Source organism: Hemiscyllium ocellatum, unplaced genomic scaffold (assembly GCF_020745735.1).
Source record: "Hemiscyllium ocellatum isolate sHemOce1 unplaced genomic scaffold, sHemOce1.pat.X.cur. scaffold_2914_pat_ctg1, whole genome shotgun sequence".
Taxonomy (NCBI): domain Eukaryota; kingdom Metazoa; phylum Chordata; class Chondrichthyes; order Orectolobiformes; family Hemiscylliidae; genus Hemiscyllium; species Hemiscyllium ocellatum.
The window spans coordinates 1-25377 of NW_026868245.1; the positions used below are offsets into that span (position 1 = coordinate 1).

Sequence of the window (25377 nt, forward strand, 5' to 3'; positions counted from 1 at the left end):
CCTCCATCCCCCTCCCTCCACTGTCCCTCCTCCCTCCCCCTCCCCCACCCTACCCCCTCACTCCCTCCCCCTCCCCACCCCGCCCCCTCCCTCCCTGGCCCCCTCCCTCCCTCCCCCTCCCCCTCCCCTCACCTTGCTGATGAAGGAGTCCTTGCTGCAGAGCCCCTCGATATACTCGATGAGTTCGGGGATGGCACCCACTCCGCCCGCGTCCCCGTCTCCCTCCTCAGCCCCTGGGGGCGCCTCACTGCAGCCCCCCGCCCAGGTCTCCCTCTGCAGGGACTCCATGATCTCAATGTACTGGGAGACCGCCTCCTCACCGGGGGCTGGAAGCTCCCTGCGGGCCCCTGGGGGCGACAGGACAGGGTTGCGGGCGGTTCTGTGGGGGCGCCCCGATGCCAGCTTGGTGTCAGTCTTCCATGTCGCGGGCTCTGTCTCGGGGGGAAGGCAACGAGAGGGAGGGTCAGAGACAGTGGGGTCTGCACGGGGAGGGGCTACAGGGAGAGGTGAGGGTCCGTACCCCACACTAACCTGAAATTAACCCTGAACCCGTCCCCAACATTAACCTATATGTTCACCTGAAATTAACCCCGAAATTAACCTGAAATTAACCCCGAGATTAACCTGAAATTAACCTGAATTGAACCACGACATTAACTTGAAATTAACCGCAAGACTGATTTGAAATTAACCCAAGAATAACCTGAATTTAACCCTGAGTTTAACCTCAAAGTGACCCTGAGATTAACCTGAAATAAACCCTGATATTAACCTGAATTTAACCCCGAGATTGACCTGAAATTAGCACTAAGATTAAACTGAATTAACCCAAAGTGCAGCCCAAAATTAATCCCCATATTAACCCTGAGATTTACCCAAAATTAATCCAGAGACTAACCTGAAATTAACCCTGACATTAAACGTGAGATTAACATGAAATAAACTTGCATTTAATGGCGAAATTAACCTGAAATTAACCCCTACATTCATCTGAAACTAATCCCGACATTAACTTGAAATTAACTGAAAGACTGATTTGAAATTAACCCAAGAATAACCTGAATTTAACCCTGAGATTAACCTCAAAGTAACCCTGAGATTAACCTGAAATAAACCCCGATATTAACCTGAATTTAACCCTGAGATTAACCTGAAATTAGCACCAAGATTAACCTGAAATTAACCTGAATTGAACCACGACATTAACTTGAAATTAACTGAAAGACTGATTTGAAATTAACCCAAGAATAACCTGAATTTAACCCTGAGATTAACCTCAAAGTAACCCTGAGATTAACCTGAAATAAACCCCGATATTAACCTGAATTTAACCCCGAGATTAACCTGAAATTAGCACCAAGATTAACCTGAAATTAACCTGAATTGAACCACGACATTAACTTGAAATTAACCGCAAGACTGATTTGAAATTAACCCAAGAATAACCTGAATTTAACCCTGAGTTTAACCTCAAAGTGACCCTGTGATTAACCTGAAATAAACCCTGATATTAACCTGAATTTAACCCCGAGATTAACTTGAAATTAGCACCAAGATTAACCTGAAATTAACCCAAAGTGTAGCCCAAAATTAATCCCCATATTAACCCTGAGATTTACCCAAAATTAATCCAGAGACTAACCTGAAATTAACCCTGACATTAAACTTGAGATTAACATGAAATAAACTTGCATTTAATGGCGAAATTAACCTGAAATTAACCCCTACATTCATCTGAAACTAATCCCGAGATTAAGTTGAAATTAACCTAAAACGTAATATGAAATGAACACCGAGATTAACCCAAAATCAATGTCTAAACTAATCTGACACTAACCCTGAGATTAACCTGAAATTAACCCCGAGATTAACCCAAAATTTATCTGAAATTAACCCTGCGAGTAACCAGAAATTAACACAATATTGAATTTACATTAACCCTGAGATTAACCTGAAATTAACTGTATGATTAACCTGAATTTTAGCATGAGATTAACCTGAAATTAACCCCTAGACTAACCTGATATTAACCATGAAATTAACAACGAGATTAACCTGAAATTAATCACTCGGTTAAACTGACATTTATCACAAGATTATCCCCAAAAGTAATTTCGAAATTAAACCTCAGATTATTCTAAAATTAAACTGAAATTAGCCCTGAGATTAACCTGAATTTAAATCCAAGATTAACCTGAAATTAATCCCGGGATTAACTTGAAATTAACCTAAAAATTAACCTGAAATCAACACCGAGATTAATCTGAAATTAACCCTGAGTTTATGCTGAAATTAAATCCGAGATTCACCCGAAAGTAATGTGAAATTAACCATGAGATTAACAGGAAATTAATCTGCAATTAATCCTGAGATTAACCAAAAATTAACCCCATTTTGAATTGAAATTTACCCTGAGATTATCCTGAAATTAACTCTACGATTAACCTGAAATTAATCCCTAGACTAACCTGATATTTATCATGAAATTAACAATGAGATTAACGTGAAATTAATCGTTAGGTTAAACTGATATTTATCCTGAGATTAATGCAAAATTAACTCTGAAATTAAACCTGAGATAATCCTGAAATTAACCCCAAGATTTAGCTGAAATTAACCCTGAGATTACCTGAATTTAAATCTGAAATTAACCCCGAGATTAACCTGAACTAAACCTGAGATTAGCCCAGAAATTAACCCTGCAATTAGTCTGAATTTAACCCTGTGATTAACCTGAAATTAAACTCTAGATTAACCTGAAATTAACCCCTCGATTACCTTGAAACTAACCCCAAGATTAATGTGAAATCAACCCTGAGATTAACATGAAATTAACCATGATATTAAACTGAAATTAACTTCAAGATTCACCTGAAAGTAATCTGAAATTAACCATGAGATTAAATGGAGATTAACACCATTTTGAACTGAAATTAATCCCGAGGCAAACGTGAAATTAACCCTGCGATTAACCTGAAATTTACCATGATATTAACCTGAAATCAACCCCAAGATTAACACTGAAATCAAAGGCAAAATCAACCTGAAATCAACACTGGGATTAACCAGAAATCAACACCGAGTTAAACCTGAATTTACCCCAAAGATTATTCTCAGATTTACCCTGAGATTAGCCTGAAATCAACATGGAGAGTTAATCTGAAATTAACCCTGAGATTGACCTGAAATCAAACCCAAGATTAACCTGAATTTAAATCAGAAATTAACTCCAAGATTATCCTGAATTTAACCCCGAGATTAGCACAGAAATTAATCCCGCGATTAGCCTGAAATTAAACTCTAGATTAACCTGAAATCAACACTGAGATTAACCTGATAGTACCACTGAAATTAATCTGAAATTCACCCTGATATGAACCCTGAGATTTATCTGAAATTAACTCTAAAATTAATCTGATATTAACCATGAGATTAACCTGAGATTAACCCTTCGAGTAACCTGAAATTAATCCTGAAATTAACCCTGAGATTAACCTGAAATTAACCCAAGTTTAACATGAAATCAACACTGAGATTAACCTGATGTTACCACAGCAATTAATCAAAAATTAACCCAGATATGAAACCTGAAATTAACCCCGAGATTAGCCTGAAATTAACTCCGAGATTAGCCCTGAAATTAACCATGAGATTAATCTGAATTTAACCCTGAGATTAACCACGATATTAACCTGAAATTAACCACAAAACTAATGTGAAATTAAGCCTGAGATTAACCTGAAATTAACCAGTGGACTAACCTGAAATTAACCCTGAGACTAACCTGAAATTAACCATTATATTAACCTGAAATTATTCCCAAGATTAACTTGAAATTAGCACTAAATTAATTCTGAGATTAACCTGAAATTAACCTCAAGATTAACCTGAAATCAACACTGAGATTAACCTAATGTTACCCTGATATTAACCTGAAATTGACTCTAAAATTACTTTGCAATTAACCACGATATTAACCTGAAATTAATCCTGAGATTAACCTGAAATTAACCCTGAGATTAACCTGAAATTAACCCTAAGATTAACACTGAAATTAACCTCAAAATTAGCCTGAAATCAGTGAGATTAACCGGATGTTACCCCTGAGATTAACCTGAAATTAAACCCGATATTAACCCTAAAATTAACCCCGAGATTAACCCTAAATGTAACCCCGAGGTTAATCTGGAATTAACCTCTAGGTTACCATGAATCTAATCCCGAGATTAATATGAAATCAACCCTGAGATTAACCTGAAATTAACCCTGAGACAAACTTGAAATTCACCCTGAAACTAACCTGAAATTAGCCAAGATTAACCTGACATTAACTCGAGATTTACCTGAAATTAACCACTGGATAACCTGAAATTAACCATGAGACTAAACTGAAATTAACCCTGAGAATAACTCTGAAATTAACCCCGATATTAACCCTAAAATTACACCAAGATTAACCCGAAATTAACTCTAACATTAATTTGAAATTAACCCTGAGATTAACACTGAAATTAATCTCAAGCTCAACCTGAAATCACTGAGATTAACTTGATATTACATCTGAAATTAATCTGAAATTAACCCCGATATTAAACTGAGGTTAACCCTTAGAGTAACCTGAAATTAACCCCGATATTAACCATAAAATTAACCCCGAGATTAACCCGAAATTAACTCTAACATCAATCTGAAATTAACCATGAGATTAACCTGATATTAACCCTTAGAGTAACTTGAAATTAATCCTGAGATTAACCTTAATTGACCCTGAGATTAACCAGAAATTAACCCGAGTTTAACCCATTAATTAACCCAGAGATTAACGTGAATTTAACACTGAGATTAACGTGAAATCCACTCCAAGATCAACCGGAAGATTATCCTGAGATTAACCCTGATATTAACCTGAAATTAACCCTGAGATTAATCTGAAATTAATCCTGAGATTAACCTGAAATTAACCCCACGATCAGCCTGAATTTAACTCTGAGATTAACGTGACGTTAACCCCTAGGTAAACCCTGAAATTAAAACTGTGATTATCCTGAAATTAACCCCAAGATTAAAATGAAATTAGCCCAGAGATTAACCTGAATTTAAATCCACGATTAACTGAAATTAACCCCGAGATTAGCCCTGAAATTGATCCTGAAATTAACCTTGAGATTAACCTGAATTTAACCCCGTGATTAACACTGAAATTAACCCCACGATTAGTCTGATTGTAACTGCAAGATTAACCTGAAATTAACCTCCAGATTACCATGAATCTAACCCCGAGATTAATGTGAAATTAACCCTGAGATTAACCTGAAATTAACTCTGAGACAAACATGAAATTCACCCTGAAACTAACCTGAAATTAACCCCAGGATTTACCTGAAATCAACACTGACATTAATCTGAAATCAACACTGAGATTAACCTGATGTCATCCCTGAGATTAATCTGAAATTAGTCCCGAGATGAACCCGAAATTAACCCTTAGAGTAACCTGAAATTAATCCTGAGATTAACCCTGAGATTAACCTGAAATTGACCCTGAGATTAATTTGAAATTAACCCTGAGATTAACACTGACATTAACCTCAAGATTAACCTGAAATCAGTGAGATTAACCTGATGTGACCCCTGAGATTAATCTGAAATTAACCCCGATATTAACCCTAAAATTAACCCTAGGATTAACCCGAAATTAACTCTAACATTAATCTGATGTTAGCCACGAGATTAACCTGAAATTAACCCCTGGACTAACATAAAACTAACCGTGAGATCAACCATAAATTAACCATGATGTTAACCTGAAATTAATCCCGAGATTAGCTTGACATTAACGATGATGTTAACCTAAAATTAACCCTGAGATTAGCCTAAAATTAACCCTGAGATTAACCTGAAATTAACCTTGAGATTAACACTGAACCTAACCTCAAGATTAACCTGAAATCAGTGAGATTAACCTGATGTTGCCCCTGAGATTAATCTGAAATTAACCCCGATATTAACCCTAAAATTACCCCACGATTAACCTGAAATTAACTCTAATATCAATCTGAAATTAACCATGAGATTAACCCTGAGTAACTTGAAATTAATCCTGAGATTAACCCTGAGATTAACCTCAATTGAACCCTGAGATTAACCTGAAATTAACCCGAGTTTAACCCTTGAATTAACCCAGAGATTAATGTGAATTTAACACCGAGAATAATGTGAAATCAACTCCAAGATCAACCACAAGATTAACCTGAAATTAACCCTGAGATTAACCTGAAATTAACCCTCAGATTAATCTGAATGTAAAGCCAAGATAATCCCTAACATTAACCTGAAATTAACCCTGAGATTAACACTGAAATTAACCCCACGATTAGTCTGATTGTAACTGCAAGATTGACCTGAAATTAACTACTAGATTACCTTGAAACTAACCCCGTGATTAATGTGAAATTAACCCTGAGATTAACCTGAAATTAACCACGATATTAACTTGAAATTAACCCCGAGATAAACGTGAAATTAGCCCTGAGATTAACCCAAAATTAACGCTAACATTAATCTGAAATTAACCATGAGGAATTAACCCTTAGAGTAACCCGAAATTAATCCTGATATTAACCATGAGATTAACCTGAAATTAACCCCAAGATTAATTTGAAATTAAACCCGATATTAACCAGAAATTAACCCCGAGTTTAATCCTTGAATTAACCCAGAGATTAACGTGAATTTAACACTGAGATTAACGTGAAATTAATCCTGTGATTAACCTGAATTTAAACCCACAGTAACCCTGAGATTAATCTGGAATTGATCCTGTGATTAATCTGAAATTAACGTGAAATTAATCTGAAATTAAACCTGAGATAAATCTGAAATTAACTCTGAGATTAATCTGAAATTAACCACGATATTAACTTGAAATTAACCCCGAGATTAACCTGAAGTTAACCCTGAGATTAACCTGAAATTAATCCCGAAATTAATCTGAAATTAACCCCTAGATTAATCTGAATGTAAAACCGAAATTTACCTTGTGATTAACCTGAAATTAACCCCGAGTTTAACCTGAAAATAACTTCTAGATTAACCTGGAATTTACCTCTAGATTAACCTGGAACTAACCCCTGGTTTACCCTAAAATTAACCCTGAGATTAATGTGAAATTAGCTCTGAGATTAACCCGAAATTGACCCTAACATTAATCTGAAATTAACCATGAGTTTAATCTGAAATTAATCCTGATAGTAACCATGAGATTAACATGAATTGAACCCTGAGATTATCCTGAAATTAAGCCAAGATTATCTTGAAATTAAACCTGATATTAACCTGAAATTAATCCTGATATTAACCATGAGATTAACATGAATTGAACCCTGAGATTATCTTGAAATTAAACCTGATATTAACCTGAAATTAATCCTGATATTAACCATGAGATTAACATGAATTAAACCCTGAGACTATCTTGAAATTAACCTGATATTAACCTGAAATTAACCCCGAGTTTGATCCTTGAATTAACCCAGAGATTAACGTGAATTTAACACTGAGATTATCGTGAAATTAATCCTGTGATTAACCTGAATTTAAACCCACAGTAACCCTGAGATTAATCTGGAATTGATCCTGTGATTAATCTGAAGTTAACCCTGAGATTAACCTGAATGGACCCCAAGATTAACCTGAAATTAGTCTGAAATTAATCCCGAGATTAATCGGAAATTAAACCCTAGATAACTCTGAAATTAATTCTGAGATTAATCTGAAATTAACTGCAATATTAACTAAAAGTTAACCCCTAGATTAATCTGAAATTAGTCCCTAGACTAACCTGAAGTTAACCCTGAGATTAACCTGAAATTGGCACCAAGATTAAATGGACATTAACCCCAAGATTAACCTGAAATTAACCCTGAGATTAACCTGAATTTAACGCTGAGTTAACCCTTGAATTAACCCAGAGATTAATGTGAAATTAACCCCGATATTAAACCGAGATTAACCCAAAATTAACCCTGAGATTAACCTGAAATGAAACCCAATATTAACCCTGAGATCGATCTGAAATTATTCCCAAGATTATCCAGAAATTAAACCCGAGTTTAACTTGAAATTAACCCCAAGATTAACCTGAATTTAAAACTGATATTAGCCTGAAATTAAGCCTGAGATTAACCCTGAAATTAAGATCTAGATTATCCTGAAATTAACCACGATATTAACCTGAACTTAACCACAAGATTAACCTAAAATTAGTCCCTAGATTAAACTGATACTTATTCTGATATTAACCCAAAATTAACTTTGAAATTAAACCCAATATAAACCTGAAATTAACCAAAAGATTAACCTGAAATTAACCCTGAGATTAACCTGAATTTAACCCCGACAATTAACCCTGATTTTCACCCCGAGATCAACACTGATATTTACCTCAAAATTAACCTGAAATCAATGCCAAGATTAAACTGAAATCAACACCAAGATAAATCTGAATTTAATCCTGAGATTAAAGTGAAATTAACCCCGGGATTAACCCAAAATTAATCTGCAATTAACCCGGAGATTAACCAGAAATTAACACCATTTTGAACTGAAATTAACACAGATTAACCTGAAATTAACTCTATGACTAACCTGAATTTTGCCAATTTAGCAAATTGCCCGTAGTGTTAGGTAAAGGGGTAAACGTGGGGGAATGGGTCTGGGTGGGTTATTCTTCAGCGGGTCAGTGTGGACTTGTTGGGCCGAAGGGCCTGTTTCCACACTAAGTAATCTAATCTAATCTAGTCTAATCTAACACCATTTTGAACTGAATTTAACCCTGAGACAAACGTGAAATTAACCCTAAGATTAACCCGAAATTAACCTCAAGATTAACCTGAAATCAACACTGAGATTAACCTGATGTTCCCCCGAGATTAATCTGAAATTAACCCCGATATTAACTCGAAATTAACTCTAACATTAATCTGAAAGTAAACCATAGAATAACCTGAAATTTATCCTGATATTAACCCTGAGATTAACCTGAATTTTACCCCAAATTTCACCCTTAAATTAACCCAGAGATTAACGTGAATTTAACACTGAGATTAATGTGAAATTAACCCCTATATTAAGATGAAATTAAAACTGAGATTAACCTGAATGTAAAGCTGAGATTTACTCCGAGATTATCCTGAAAATAACCCCTAGATTAACCTGAACTGAACCCCGATATTAATCTGAAATTAATCCTGAGATAATCTTGAAATTAACCCCGGGATTAATCTGAAATTAACCCCGAGATTAACCCTGAAATTAACCTTGTGATTAACCTGAAATTAACTTCTAGATTAACCTGAAATTTACCTCTAAATTAACCTGGAACTAACCCCTAGATTAATTTGAAATTAACACTGAGATTAGCCTGAAATGAACCCCAGATTAACCTGAAATTAACCATGATATTGACTTGAAATTAACCCCGAGACAAACGTGAAATTAGCCCTGAGATTAACCCAAAATTAACGCTAACATTAATCTGAAATTAACCATGAGCTAAATCTGGAATTAACCTTAGAGTAACCTGAAAGTAATCCTGATATTAACCATGAGATTAACATGAATTGAACCCTGAGATTAACCAGAAATTAATCCAAGATTAACTTGAAATTAAACCCGAGATTAACCTGAAATTAACCCCAAGTTTAATCCTTGAATTAATCCAGAGATTAACGTAAATTTAAACTGAGATTAATGTGAAATTAATCCTGCGATTAACCTAAATTTAAATCCATAGTAACCATGGGGTTAATCTGGAATTAATACTATGATTAATCTGAAATTAACCCTGAGATTAACCTGAAATTAATCCCGAGATTAATTGGAAATTAAACCTGAGATAAACCTGAAATTAACTCTGAGATTAATCTGAAATTAACCACAATATTAACTTGATATTTACCCCTAGATTAACCTGAATTTAGTCCCTAGACTAACCTGAAGTTAACCCTGAGATTAACCTTAAATTAGCACCAAGATTCAGCTGAAATTAACCCCAAGAGTAACCTGAAATTAATTCCAAGATTAACCCTGAGATTTACCCAAAATTAATCCAGAGACTAGCCTGAAATTAACCGTGAGGTTAACCCTGACATTAAACTAAAGGTTAACATGAAATTAACTTGAATTTAACGGCGAGATTAACCCAAAATTAACCCTGAGATTAACCTGAAATTAACCCCTACATTAACCTGAAATTAATTCCAAGATTAAGTTGAAATTAACCTAAAAATTAACATGAAATCAACACCAAGATTATCCCGAAATGAACACTGAGATTAATCTGAAATTAACCCTGAGATTAACCTGAAATTAATCCTGAGATTCACCCAATAGTAATCTGAAACTAACCATGATATTAATAGGAAATTAACATCATTTTGAACTGAAAACATGAAATTTACCACGATAGTAACCTGAAATTAAACCCTATTAACCTGAAATTAAGCCCTAGACTAATCTGATATTAACCATAAAATTACCAATGAGATTAAGATGAAATTAATCGCTAGGTTAAACTGATATTTATCCTGAGATTTAGCAAAATTAACTCCGAAATTAAACCCGAGATAATCTTGAAATTAACCCCAAGATTAAGTTGAAATTAACCCCAAGATTAAGCTGAAATTAACCCCGAGATTAACCTGAATTTAAATCTGAAATTAACCCCAAGATTAACCTGAAATTAATCCCGAGATTAATGCAGAAATTAATCCCGCAATTAGCCTAAATTTAACCCTATGATTAGCCTGAAATTAAACTCAAGATTGACCTGAAATTAACTACTAGATTACCTTGAAACTAACCCCGTGATTAATGTGAAATTAACCCTGAGATTAATATGAAATTAACCATGATATTAACCTGAAATTAACCCCTACACTAACCTGAAATAAACCCCGTTTTAACACTGAAATTAACCCTGTGATCAGCCTGAATTTAAATCCAAGATTAATCTGACATTAACCCCTAGGTAAACCCTGAAATTAAACCTGAGATTTTCCTGAAATTAACCCCAAGATTAAGTTGAAATTAGTCCTGAGATTATCCTGAATTTAAATCCATGATTCACCTGAAATTAACCGAGTTTAACCCTTAACTTAACCCAGAGATTAACGTGAATTTAACACTGAGATTAACGTGAAATCCACTCCAAGATCAACCGCAAGATTATCCTGAAATTAACCCCAAGATTAATCTGATTGTAATCCCGAGATTAACACTGAAGTTAACCCCGTGATCAGCCTGAATTTAACTCCGAGATTAATCTGACATTAACCCCTAGGTAAATCCAGATATTAAACCCAAGATTATCCTGAAATTAACCCCAAGATTAAGATGAAATTATTCCAGAGATTAACCTGAATTTAAATCCACAATTAACCTGAAATTAACCCCAAGATTAACCTGAATTTAACCCCGTGATTAACACTGAAATTAAACCCGCGATTAGCCTGAATGTAACCACAAGATTAACCTGAAACTGACCCCTAGATTACCCTGAATCTAACCCTGAGATTAACCCTGAGATTAACCTGAAATTAACCCCGAGATTATCCCCAAGATTAACCTGAAATTAACCCTGTGATTAACCTGAAATTAACCCTGTGATTAACCTGAATGTAAAGCTGAGATTAACTCTGAAATTAACCCCAATATTAATCTGAAATTAAGTCTGAGATTAGCTCGAAATGAACCATGAGATTAACCCAGAAGTTAACCCGAGGTTAACCTGAATTTAACCCTGAGATTAACACTGAAATTAACCCCATGACTAACTTAAATTTAACTGCAATATTAACCTGAAATTAACCCTAGATTAACCTGAAATTAACCCTGTGATTAACTTGAAATTAACCTCAAGATTGACCTGAAATTCACACCGAAATTAATCTGAAATCAACACTGAGATTAATATGATGTTACCCCTGATATTCATCTGAAATTAATCCCAATATTAACCCTAAAATAAACCCCGAGATTAACCCGAACATTAATCTGCAATTAACCATGAGTTTAATCTGAAATTAGCCCTTTGAGTAACCTAAAATTTATCCTGAGATTAACCTGAAATTAACTCAAGATTAACTTGAAATTAACCCCGGGATTAACCTGAAATTAACCCCGAGTTCAATCCTTGAATTAACCCAGAGATTAACGTGAATTTGACACTGAGATTAACGTGAAATTAACCCCAAGATTAACCCTGAGGTTAAACCTGAAATTAAATGAAAGAGTAACCTGAAATTTATCCTGAGATTAACACTGAAATTAACCTCAAGATTAATCTGAAATCAACACTGATATTAACCTGAAAGCAGACCTGAGATTAACCTGAAACTAACCCCAAGATTAACCTGAAATTAACATGGAGGTTAACCTTGAAAGTAACCCTGAGATTAACTCGAAATCAATCCCAAGATTAACCTGAAATTAGCACATAGATTACCTTGAATTTAAGATCAAGATTAACATGAATTGAACCCTGAGATTAACCAGAAATTATCACCAACTTGAACTGAAGTTGACCCTGAGAATAATCGGAAATTAACTCTATGCTTAATCTAAAATTGTCCCTAGACTTACCTGAAATTAACCTGAATTTAACTGTGAGATTAATCCGAAATTAATCCCTATGTTAATCTGAAACTAACTGAGATTAACCTGAAATTAACACCCAGATTAACCTGAAATTAACCCTTATATTAACCTGAATTGAACCCTAAGATTAACCTGAAATTAACTCCAAGACTAAACTGAGATTAACCTGAATTTAACCCTGAGTTTAACCCTTGAATTAACCCAGAGATTAATGTGAATTTATCATTGAGATTAACGTGAAATTAACCCCAAGATTAACTCTGAGATTAACCGGAAATAAACCCCGATATAAACCTGAAATTCACCCTGAGATTAGCCTGGGTTAAACACCGAGATTAACCTAGTTTATACCTTGAGATTAAACTGAAATCACACCTAGATTAACTTGACTTTAAACTCGAGATTAAGATGAATTTAATGCTGAGATTAACCTGAAATTAACCCCGAGATCAACCTGAAATTAACAAAGATATTAACCTGAAATTAACCACAAAATTAACCTGAAATTAACCCGAGATTAAGTTGAATTTAACCTAAACGTTAACCTGAAATTAATCACGAGATTAAGTTGAAATTAACCTAAAGATTAACCTGAAATCAACACTGAGATTAACCAGAAATTAATCCTGAGATGAACCTGAAATTAACCCTGATATTAGCCTGAAATCAACATGGAGATTTACCCTGAGATTAACAGGAAATTAACACCATTTTGAACTGAAAGTTACCCTGTGATTAACCTGAAATCAACATGGAGATTAACCCTGAAATTAACCCTAAGAATAACCTGAAATTAACCCAGAGATTAATCCGAAATTAATCTGAAATTAAGCCTGAGATTAACCGGAAATTAACACCAATTTGAGCTGAAATTCAGTTTGAGATTAACCTGAAATTAACCTGAAACCCCTAAACTAACCTGAAATTAACCACGTTATTAACCTGAAATTAAACCCAAGATTAACTTGAAATTAACCCTGAAATTAACCTGAAAGTAACCCTGAGATTAACTTGAAATTACCCCTACGTTAACCTGAAATTAATCTCGAGTGTAAATTGAAATTAACTTAAACATTAATGTGAGATCAATACAGAGATTAACCCAAAATCAACACCAAGATTAATCTGAAATTAAGGCTGATGTTAACCTGAAATTAGCATGGAGATTAACCCTGAGATTAACAGGAAATTAACACCATTTTGAACTGCAATTAACCTGAAATCAACATGGAATTAACCCTGATATTAACCTGAATTTAACCCTGAGATTAACCTGAAATTATCCCTGAGATTAACTTGAAATTAATCCTGAGATGAATACTGAAAGTAACCTCAAGATTAATCTGAAATCAACACTGAGATTAACCTGAAAACAAACCTGAGATTAACCTGAATTTAACCCCGACTTTAACCTGAAATTAACCCCTAGATTTCCCTGAATTTAACACTAAAATTAAGGTGCAATTAACACCAAGATTAACCTCTAGATTTTCCTGAAATTATCCCAAGATTAACGTGAAATTAACCCCAAGACTAACCTGAAATTAACGTGGAGATTAACCCTGATATTAACCCGAAATCAACCCATAGATTAACCCAAAATCAACCCCAAGATTAACCCTGAAATTAACACATAGATTACCTTGAATTTAAAACCGAGATTAACATGAATTGAACCCTGATATTAACAGGAAATTAACACCAACTTGAACTGCAGTTAACCCTGAGAATAATCGGAAATTAACTCTATGCTTAATCTAAAATTGTCCCTAGACTTACCTGAAATTAACCTGAATTTAACTGTGAGATTAATCCGAAATTAACGCATATGTTAATCTGAAACTAACTGAGATTAACCTGAAATTAACACCCAGATTAACCTGAAATTAACCCTTATATTAACCTGAATTGAACCCTAAGATTAACCTGAAATTAACTCCAAGACTAAACTGAGATTAACCTGAATTTAACCCTGAGTTTAACCCTTGAATTAACCCAGAGATTAATGTGAATTTATCATTGAGATTAACGTGAAATTAACCCCAAGATTAACTCTGAGATTAACCGGAAATAAACCCCGATATAAACCTGAAATTCACCCTGAGATTAGCCTGGGTTAAACACCGAGATTAACCTAGTTTATACCTTGAGATTAAACTGAAATCACACCTAGATTAACTTGACTTTAAACTCGAGATTAAGATGAATTTAATGCTGAGATTAACCTGAAATTAACCCCGAGATCAACCTGAAATTAACAAAGATATTAACCTGAAATTAGCCACAAAATTAACCTGAAATTAACCCGAGATTAAGTTGAACTTAACCTAAACGTTAACCTGAAATTAATCACGAGATTAAGTTGAAATTAACCTAAAGATTAACCTGAAATCAACACTGAGATTAACCAGAAATTAATCCTGAGATGAACCTGAAATTAACCCTGATATTAGCCTGAAATCAACATGGAGATTTACCCTGAGATTAACAGGAAATTAACACCATTTTGAACTGAAAGTTACCCTGTGATTAACCTGAAATCAACATGGAGATTAACCCTGAAATTAACCCTAAGAATAACCTGAAATTAACCCAGAGATTAATCCGAAATTAATCTGAAATTAAGCCTGAGATTAACCGGAAATTAACACCAATTTGAGCTGAAATTCATTTTGAGATTAACCTGAAATTAACCTGAAACCCCTAAACTAACCTGAAATTAACCACGTTATTAACCTGAAATTAAACCCAAGATTAACTTGAAATTAACCCTGAAATTAACCTGAAAGTAACCCTGAGATTAACTTGAAATTACCCCTACGTTAACCTGAAATTAATCTCGAGTGTAAATTGAAATTAACTTAAACATTAATGTGAAATCAATACAGAGATTAACCCAAAATCAACACCAAGATTAATCTGAAATTAAGGCTGATGTTAACCTGAAATTAGCATGGAGATTAACCCTGAGATTAACAGGAAATTAACACCATTTTGAACTGCAATTAACCTGAAATCAACATGGAATTAACCCTGATATTAACCTGAATTTAACCCTGAGATTAACCTGAAATTATCCCTGAGATTAACTTGAAATTAATCCTGAGATGAATACTGAAAGTAACCTCAAGATTAATCTGAAATCAACACTGAGATTAACCTGAAAACAAACCTGAGATTAACCTGAATTTAACCCCGACTTTAACCTGAAATTAACCCCTAGATTTCCCTGAATTTAACACTAAAATTAAGGTGCAATTAACACCAAGATTAACCTCTAGATTTTCCTGAAATTATCCCAAGATTAACGTGAAATTAACCCCAAGACTAACCTGAAATTAACGTGGAGATTAACCCTGATATTAACCCGAAATCAACCCATAGATTAACCCAAAATCAACCCCAAGATTAACCCTGAAATTAACACATAGATTACCTTGAATTTAAAACCGAGATTAACATGAATTGAACCCTGATATTAACAGGAAATTAACACCAACTTGAACTGCAGTTAACCCTGAGAATAACAGGATATTAACTCAATGCTTAACCTGAAATTATCCCTAGATTTACCTGAAATTAACCTGAATTTAACTGTGAGATTAACCCGAAATTAACGCATATGTTAATCTGAAACTAACTGAGATTAACCTGACATCAACACCTAGATTAACCTGAAATTAACCCTTATATTAACCTGAGATTAACCCTGCGTTTAACCTGAATTGAACCCTAAGATTAACCTGAAGTTAAATGTGAGATTAACCAGAAATTAACGGTGAGATTAACCTGAAATTAATCCTGAGATTAACACTGAAATTAACCTCAAAATTAATCTGAAATCAACACTGAGATTAAACTGAAAGCAAACCTGAGATTAACCTTGCGATTAACCCTACATTAACCGTGAGATCAACCCAATATTAATGCTGAGATTAACATGAAATTAACCCCAAGACTAACCTGAAATTAATCATGATATTAACCTGAAATTAGCTCCTAGATTAATCAGAAATTAATCTCGAGATTAATTTAAAAATTAAAAATCAACACCGAGATTAACCCAAAATTGATCTGAAATTAACACTGAGATTAACCTGAAATTAACTCCGGGTTTAACCTGAAATTAATCTGAAATTAACCCCGGGTTTAACCTGAAATTAATCTGGAATTAACCCTGAGAATAACCAGAAATTAATACCATTTTGAACTGAAATTAACCCTGTGATTAACCTGAAATTAATGAAAGAGTAAACTGAAATTAATCCTGAGATTAACACTGAAATTAACCTCAAGATTAATCTGAAATCAACATTGAGATTAACCTGAAAGCAGACCTGAGATTAACCTGAAACTAACCCCGAGATTAACCTGAAATCAACACGGAGATTAGCCCTGAGAGTAACCCTGAGATTAACCCAAAATCAACCCCAAGATTAACCTGAATTTAACATATAGATTAACTTGAATTTAAGACCCAGATTAACATGAATGGAACCCTGAGATTAACCAGAAATTAACACCAACTTGAACTGAAGATAACCCTGAGATTAATCGGATATTAACTCTATGCTTAACCTGAAATTATCCCTAGATTTACCTGAAATTAACCTGAATTTAACTGTGAGATTAACCCTAAATTAACCCCTATGTTAATCTGAAACTAACTGAGATTAACCTGAAATTAACACCTAGATTAACCTGAAATTAACCTTATATTAACCTGAGATTAACCCTGCGTTTAACCTGAACTGAACCCTAACATTAACCTGAAACTAACTCCAAGACTAACCTGAGATTAACCTGAATTTAACCCTGGGTTTAACCCTTGAATTAACCCAGAGATTAATGTGAATTTATCACTGAGATTACATGAAATTAACCCTGGGATTAACCGGAAATAAACTCCGATATAAACCTGAAATTCAGCCTGAGATTAGCCTGAGTTAAACACCGAGATTAACCTGAATTATACCTTGAGATTAACTTGAAATCACACCTAGATTAACTTGAAATTAAACTCGAGATTAACCTGAATTTAACCCTGAGATTAACCAGAAATTAATGCTGAGATTAACCTGAAATCAGTCCCTAGGTCAAACTGATATTTATCCTGAGATTAACCCAAAATTAACACCGAAACTAAACCTGATATAAACCTGAAATTAACCCCAAGATTAACCTGAAATTAACCCCTAGATTAACTCTGAAATTAACCCTGTGACTAACCTGAAATTAACCTCGAGATTAACCTGAAATTAACTTGACTTTTACTGTGAGGTAAACCTAAAATTAAACCATATATTAACCTGAAAGTAACCCTTAGACTAATCTGATATTAACCATGAAATTAACCTGGAGTTAACAACAAGATTAAACTGAAATTAACCGCTAGATTTCCCTGGATTTAATCCAGAGATTAACCCGAGGTTAACTCTGAAATTATACCTGAGATTAACCTGAAATGAACCCCAAGATTAACCTGAAATTAACCCCGAGATTAACCTGAAATTAACCCCTAGATTAATCAGAAATTACCCAGCTATTAACCTGAAATAAACACCGAGAGTAAACTGAAATTAACCCCAAGAGCAACTCTAAATTAAACCCAGGATTAACCCTGAGATTTACCTGAAATTAACGCTGAGATTAACCCTGAGATTAATGTGAAATTAACCTGATTTTAACCACAAGGTTAACCCGAAACTAACGTGAACTTAACCCCAAGACTAACCTGAAACTAACCCTGAGATCAACCTGAAATTAACCAAGATATTAACCTGAAATTAACCACAAAATTAACCTGAAATTAACCCGAGATTAAGTTGAACTTAACCTAAACGTTAACCTGAAATTAATCACGAGATTAAGTTGAAATTAATCTAAAGATTAACCTGAAATCAACACCAAGATTAACCTGAAATTAACCCTGATATTAGCCTGAAATCAACATGGAAATTTACCCTGAGATTAACAGGAAATTAATACCATTTTGAACTGAAAGTTACCCTGTGATTAACCTGAAATCAACATGGAGATTAACCCTGAAATTAACCCTAAGAATAACCTGAAATTAACCCAGAGATTCATCCGAAATTAATCTGAAATTAAGCCTGAGATTAACTGGAAATTAACACCATTTTGAGCTGAAATTAATTCTGAGATTAACCTGAAACCCCTACACTAACCTGAAATTAACCACGTTTTTAACCTGAAATTAAACCCGAGATTAACTTGAAATTAACCCTGAAATTAACCTGAAAGTAACCCTGAGATTAACCCGAAATTATCCCTACGTTAACCTGAAATTAATCTCGAGAGTAAATTGAAATTAACCTAAACATTAATGTGAAATCAATACAGAGATTAACCCAAAATCAACACCGAGATTAATCTGAAATTAAGGCTGAGATTAACCTGAAATTAGCATGGAGATTAACCCTGAGATTAACAGGAAATTAACACCATTTTGAACTGTGATTAACCTGAAATCAACATGGAGATTAATCCTGAAATTAACCCCAATATTAACCTGAATTTAACCCCGAGATTAACTGGAAATTAGCACCTAGATTAACTTGTATTTAAACCCAAGATTAACCTGAGATTAACCAGATATTAACCCTGAAATGAACCTGAAACTGACCATGAGATTAATCTGAAATTAATCCCTAAATCAAACTAATATTTATCCTGAGAGTAACCCAAAATTTACACTGAAATTTAACCTGAGATTAACCCTGAAATTAACCCCGAGATTAACCTGAATTAACCTCCAGATTAACCTGAAATTAACCTCCAGATTAATCCAGAAATTAACCCTGAGATTAACCTGAAATTTACCCCGAAGTTAACACTGAAATTAATCCTGATATTAGCCCTGAGATTAACATGAATTGAACCCTGAAATTAACCTGAAATTAACCTCCAGAATAACATTGAAGCTAACTCCGAGATTAACCTAAAATCAACACTGAGATTAATCTGAAATCAACCCCAATATTAACCCAAAAATTAACCCTGAGATTAACCCAAAATTAACCCTAACGTTAATCTGAAATTAACCAGATTAACCTGAAATTAAACCTGATATTAACCCCGAGATTAACCTGATTTGAACCTTGAGATTAACCTGAAATAACCCCAAGATTAACCTGAAATTAATCCTGAGTTTAATCCTTGAATTAACCCAGAGACTAACGTGAATTTAACACTGAGAATAACGTGAAATTAACCCCAAGATAAACCCTGAGATTAACCTGAATTTAAGCCTGAGATTAACCTGAATTTAAACTCGATATTAACCTTGAGATTAATCAGAAATTAACCCTGTGATTAATCTGAAACTAACCCCAAGATTAACCTGAAATGAATCCCGGGATTAACCTGAAATTAATATGAAATTAATCCCGATATTAACCGGAAATTAAACCCTAGATGAACCCAAAATTAACTCTGAAATTAAACCCAAGATTAACCTGAAATTATCCCCTAGATCAACCTGAAATTAATCCCACGATTAACCTGAATTTAACCCTGAGATTAACCCTGAAATTAACCCAGAGATTAACCTGAAATTTACACTGAAATTAACATCAGGTTTAACCTGAAATCAACACCGAGATTAACCTGAAATCAACACTGAGATTAATCTGAAATCAACCCCAATATTAACCCAAAAATTAACCCACAGATTAACCCAAAATTAACCCTAACATTAATCTGAAATTAACCATGAGTTTAACCTGAAATTAAAGCCGATATTAACGCTGAGATTAACCTGAATTTGAACCTTGAGATTAACCTGAAATTAACCCCAAGATTAACCTGAAATTAACCCCGAGTTTAATCCTTGAATTAGCCCAGAGATAAATGTGAATTTAACACTGGGAATAACGTAAAATTGACCCCAAGAGAAACCCTGAGATTAACCTGACATTAAACCTGAGATTAACCTGATATTAACCTTGAGATTATTCAGAAATTAACACTGCGATTAATCTGAAACTAACCCCAAGATTAACCTGAAATTATCCCCTAGATCAACCTGAAATTAATCCCACGATTAACCTGAAATTAACCCTGACATTAAGCTGAAATTAATACCTCGATTAACATGAGCCTAAACCCGAGATTAATCTGAATTTAGCCAGGGGATTAACCAGAAATTAACCCATTGACTAACTGAAATTAACCCCAATATTAACCTGAATTTAACCCCAGGATTGACCAGAAATTAACACCGAGATTAACTTGTATTTAAACCCGAGATTAACCTGAATTTAACCCTGAGATTAACCTGATAATTAACCCAGAGATTAACCAGAAATTAACCCAGAGATTAACCTGAAATTAATACATAGATTAACATGAGCCTAAACCCAAGATTAACCCTGTATTAACGCTGATATTAACCTGAATTTAAACCCGAGATTTACCGGAAATTAACACCTAGATTAATTTGTATTTAAACCCGAGATTAATCTGAATTTAACCCTGAGATTAACCAGATATTAACCCTGAAATGAACCTGAAATTGACCATGAGATTAATCAGAAATTAATCCTTAAATTAAACTGATATTTATCCTGAGACTAACCCCAAATTTACACTAAAATTTAATCTGAGATTAACCCGGAAATTAACCCTGTGATTTACCTGAATTAACCTCCAGATTAACCTGAAATTGACCTCCAGATTAATCTAGAAATTAACTCCAAGATTAACCTGAAATTAACCCCTAGACTAACCTGAAACTAACCACGGGATTTATCAGAAATTAACCCCGAGTTTAATCCTTGAATTAACCCAGAATAACGTGAAATTAACCCTGAGATTAACCTGAAATTAAGACTGAGATTAACTTGAATTTAAACCCGATATTAACCTTGAGATTAATCAGAAATTAACCTTCTGATTAATCTGAAACTAACCCCAAGATTAACCTGAAATTAATCACAATATTAACCGGAAAATAAATCCTAGATGAACCCAAAATTAACTCTGAAATTAAACCCCAAGATTAACCTGAAATTATCCCCACGATCAACCTGAAATGAACCCCAATATTAACAGGAAATTAAACCCTAGATGAAACCAAAATTAACCCTGAAATTAAACCCGAGATTAACCTGAAATTATCCCCTAGATCAACCTGGAATTAATCCCACGATTAACCTGTTTTTAACCCAGAGATTAACCTGAAATTAATACCTAGATTAACATGAGCCTAAACCCGAGATTAATCTGAATTTAACCCTGGGATTAGCCAGAAATTAACCCCTTGACTAACTGAAATTAATCACAATATTAACTTGAAATTAACCCTGAAATTAACCTGAAATTTACACCGAGATTAACAGTGAAATTAACCTCAAGGTTAACCTGAAATCAACCCTGAGATTAATCTGAAATCAACCCCAATATTAACCCTATAATTAACCCCCAGATTAACCCAAAATTAACCATAATGTTAATCTGAAATTAACCAGGAGATTAACCTGCAATTAATCCTGATATTAACACCGAGATTAACCTGAATTGAACCCTAAGATTAACCTGAAATTAACCCCAAGATTAACCCTGAGATTAACCTGAAATTAAGCCTGAGATTAACCTGAATTTAAACCCGATATTAACCTTGAGATTAACCCGAAATTAACCCTGTGATTAATCTGAAACTAACCCCAAGATTAACCTGAAATGAACCCCAGGATTAACCTGAAATTAATCCCAATATTAACTGGAAATTAAACCCTAGATGAACCCAAAATTAACTCTGAAATTAAACCCCGAGAGTCACCTGAAATTATCCCCTAGATCAACCTGAAATTAATCCCATGATAAACCTGAAATTAATCCAGAGATTAACCTGAAATTAATACCGAGGTTAACATAAGCCTAAACCTGAGAGTAATCTGAATTTAACCCTGGAATTAACCAGAAATTAACTCTGAGTTTAACCTGAAATTAACCCTGAGATTAACCTGAAATTATCCTTGAGATTAACCTAAAATTAACCATGAAATTAACCTGAAATTAACCATGATATTAACCTGAAATTAATCCCCAGGTTAATTTGAAATTAACCGCGACGTTTACCTGAAATTAACACCGATATTAACCCTGAAATTAACCCTGAGACTAGCACTGAAATTAACCTCAAGATTAACCTGAAGTCAGCACCACGATTAAACTGAAATCAACATTGAGATTAACCCATCGTTGCCACTAAGAGTAATCTGAAATTAACCCCAATATTAACTCTAAAATTAATCCAGAGATTAATTGAAAATCAACCTTAAAATTTATCTGAAAATAACCATGAGATTATCCTGAAATTAATCCTGATATTAACCCCGAGATTAAACTGAATTGAACCCCAAAATTAACCTGACATTAACCCCTAGACTAACGTGAAATTAACAATGTTATTAACCTGAAATTAATCCTGATATTATCTTGAAATTAACCTTGAGATTACTCTGAAATTTACCCAGAGATTAACACTGAAATTAATCCTGATATTAACCCAGAGATTGAACCCTGAAATCAACACTGAGATTAGCCTGAATTTAAACTCGATATTAACCTTGAGATTAATTGGAAATTAACCCTGAGATTAATACGAAACTAACCCACAATTAACCTGAAATGAACCCCAGGATTAACCTGAAATTAATCTGATATTAATCCTGATATTAACTGGAAATTAAACCCTAGATGAACCCAAAATTAACTCTGAAATTAAACCCGAGATTAACCTGAGATTATCCCCTAGATCAACCTGAAATTAATCCCATGATTAACCTGAATTTAACCTGAGATTAATCTGAAATCAACATTGAGATTAACCTGATGTTACCCCTGAGATTAATCTGAAATTAACCCAGATATTAACCTTAAAATTAACCCCGGGATTAGTCCACAATTAACCCTAACATTAATCTGAAATTAGCCCTGAGATTAACCTGATATTAACCTTTCCAGTAACCTGAAATTAATGCTGATATTAACCCCAAGATTAACATGAATTGAACCCTGAGATTAATCTGAAATTAACCCCAAGATTAAACTGAAATTAATGCCGAGATTAGCCCGAACTTAAACCCGAAATTAACTTGAAATTAACCCTGAAACTAACCTGAAAGTAACCCTGAGATTAACCTGAAATTAATCATGATATTAACCTGAAATTATCCCTACGTTAACCTGAAATTAATCTCAAGAGTAAGTTGAAATTAACCTACACATTAATGTGAAATCATCAGAGATTAACCCAAAATCAACACCATGATTAATCTGAAATTAAGGCTGAGATTAACCTGAAATTAACATGGAGATTCACCCTGAGATTAACTGGAAATTAACACCATTTTGAACTGCGATTAACCTGAAATCAACATGGAGATTAATCCTGAAATTAACCCCGAGATTAACCCTGAAGTTAACCCCAATATTATCCTGAATTTAACCCTGAGATTAACCGGAATTTAAACCCGAGATTAACCTGAATTTTACCCAGAGACTAACCAGATATTAACCCTGAAATGAACCTTAAACTGACCATGAGATTAATCTGAAATTAATCCCTAAATTAAACAGATATTTATCCTGAGAGTAACCCAAAATTTACACTGAAATTTAACCTGAGATTAACCCTGAAATTAACCCTGTGATTAACCTGAATTAACCTCCAGATTAACCTGAAATTAACCTCCATATTAATCCAGAAACTAATTCCGAGATTAACCTAAAATTAACCTCTAGACTAACCTAAAATTAACCACGATATTAACCTGAAATTAATCCCGATATTAACTTGAAATTTACCCTGAGATTAACCTGAAATTTACCTTGAGGTCAACACTGAAATTAATCCTGATATTAACCCCGAGATTAACATGAATTGCACCCTGAAATTAACCTCCAGATTAACCTGAAATTAACCTCTGGATTAACCCAAAATTAACCTCCAGAATAACCCTGAAGTTAACTCCGAGATTAACCTAAAATCAACACTGAGATTAATCTGAAATCAACCCCAATATTAAGCCTAAAATTAACCCTGAGATTAACCCAAAATTAACCCTAACATTAATCTGAAATTAACCAGGAGATTAACCTGAAATTAAACCTGATATTAACCCCAAGATTAACCTGATTTGAACCTCGAGATTAACCTGAAATTAACCCAGAGATTAACCTGAAATTAATACCTAGATTAACATGAGTCTAAACCCAAGATTAATATGAATTTAACCCTGGGATTAGCCAGAAATTAAATCATCATGACTAACTGAAATCAACGACAATATTAACCTGAAATTAACTACGATATTAACTTGAAATTAACCCTGAAATTTACCCCGAGATTAACACTGAAATTAACCTTAGGTTTAACCTGAAATCAACACTGAGATTAATCTGAAATCAACCCCGATATTAACCCTGAAATTAACCATGAGACTAACCCAAAATTAACCCCGAGATTAACCGGAAATTGACACCTAGATTAATTTGTATTTAAATCCGCGATTAACCTGAATTTTACCCTGAGATTAATCAGATATTAACCCTGAAATGAACCTGAAACTGAGCATGAGATTAATCTGAAATTAATCCCTAAGTTAAACTGATATTTATCCTGAGACCAACCCAAAATTTACACTGAAATTTAACCTGAGATTAACCCTGAAATTAACCCTGTGATTAACCTTA

At 34.0% G+C, this 25377-nt stretch overlaps 1 protein-coding gene across 1 annotated transcript in view; it reads right to left on the reverse strand.

The window, feature by feature from the left end:
- Positions 1-132: 132 nt before the first annotated feature.
- LOC132812702 (NUT family member 1-like) overlaps positions 133-25377 on the reverse strand; it is a gene marked incomplete at its 3' end in the record, with an annotated part of 31998 nt that continues 6753 nt past the window's right edge. The window contains exon 3 of the mRNA XM_060822993.1: positions 133-431. Coding sequence (XP_060678976.1) covers positions 133-431 — 299 coding nt within the window. The remainder of the gene's footprint in view (positions 432-25377) is intronic.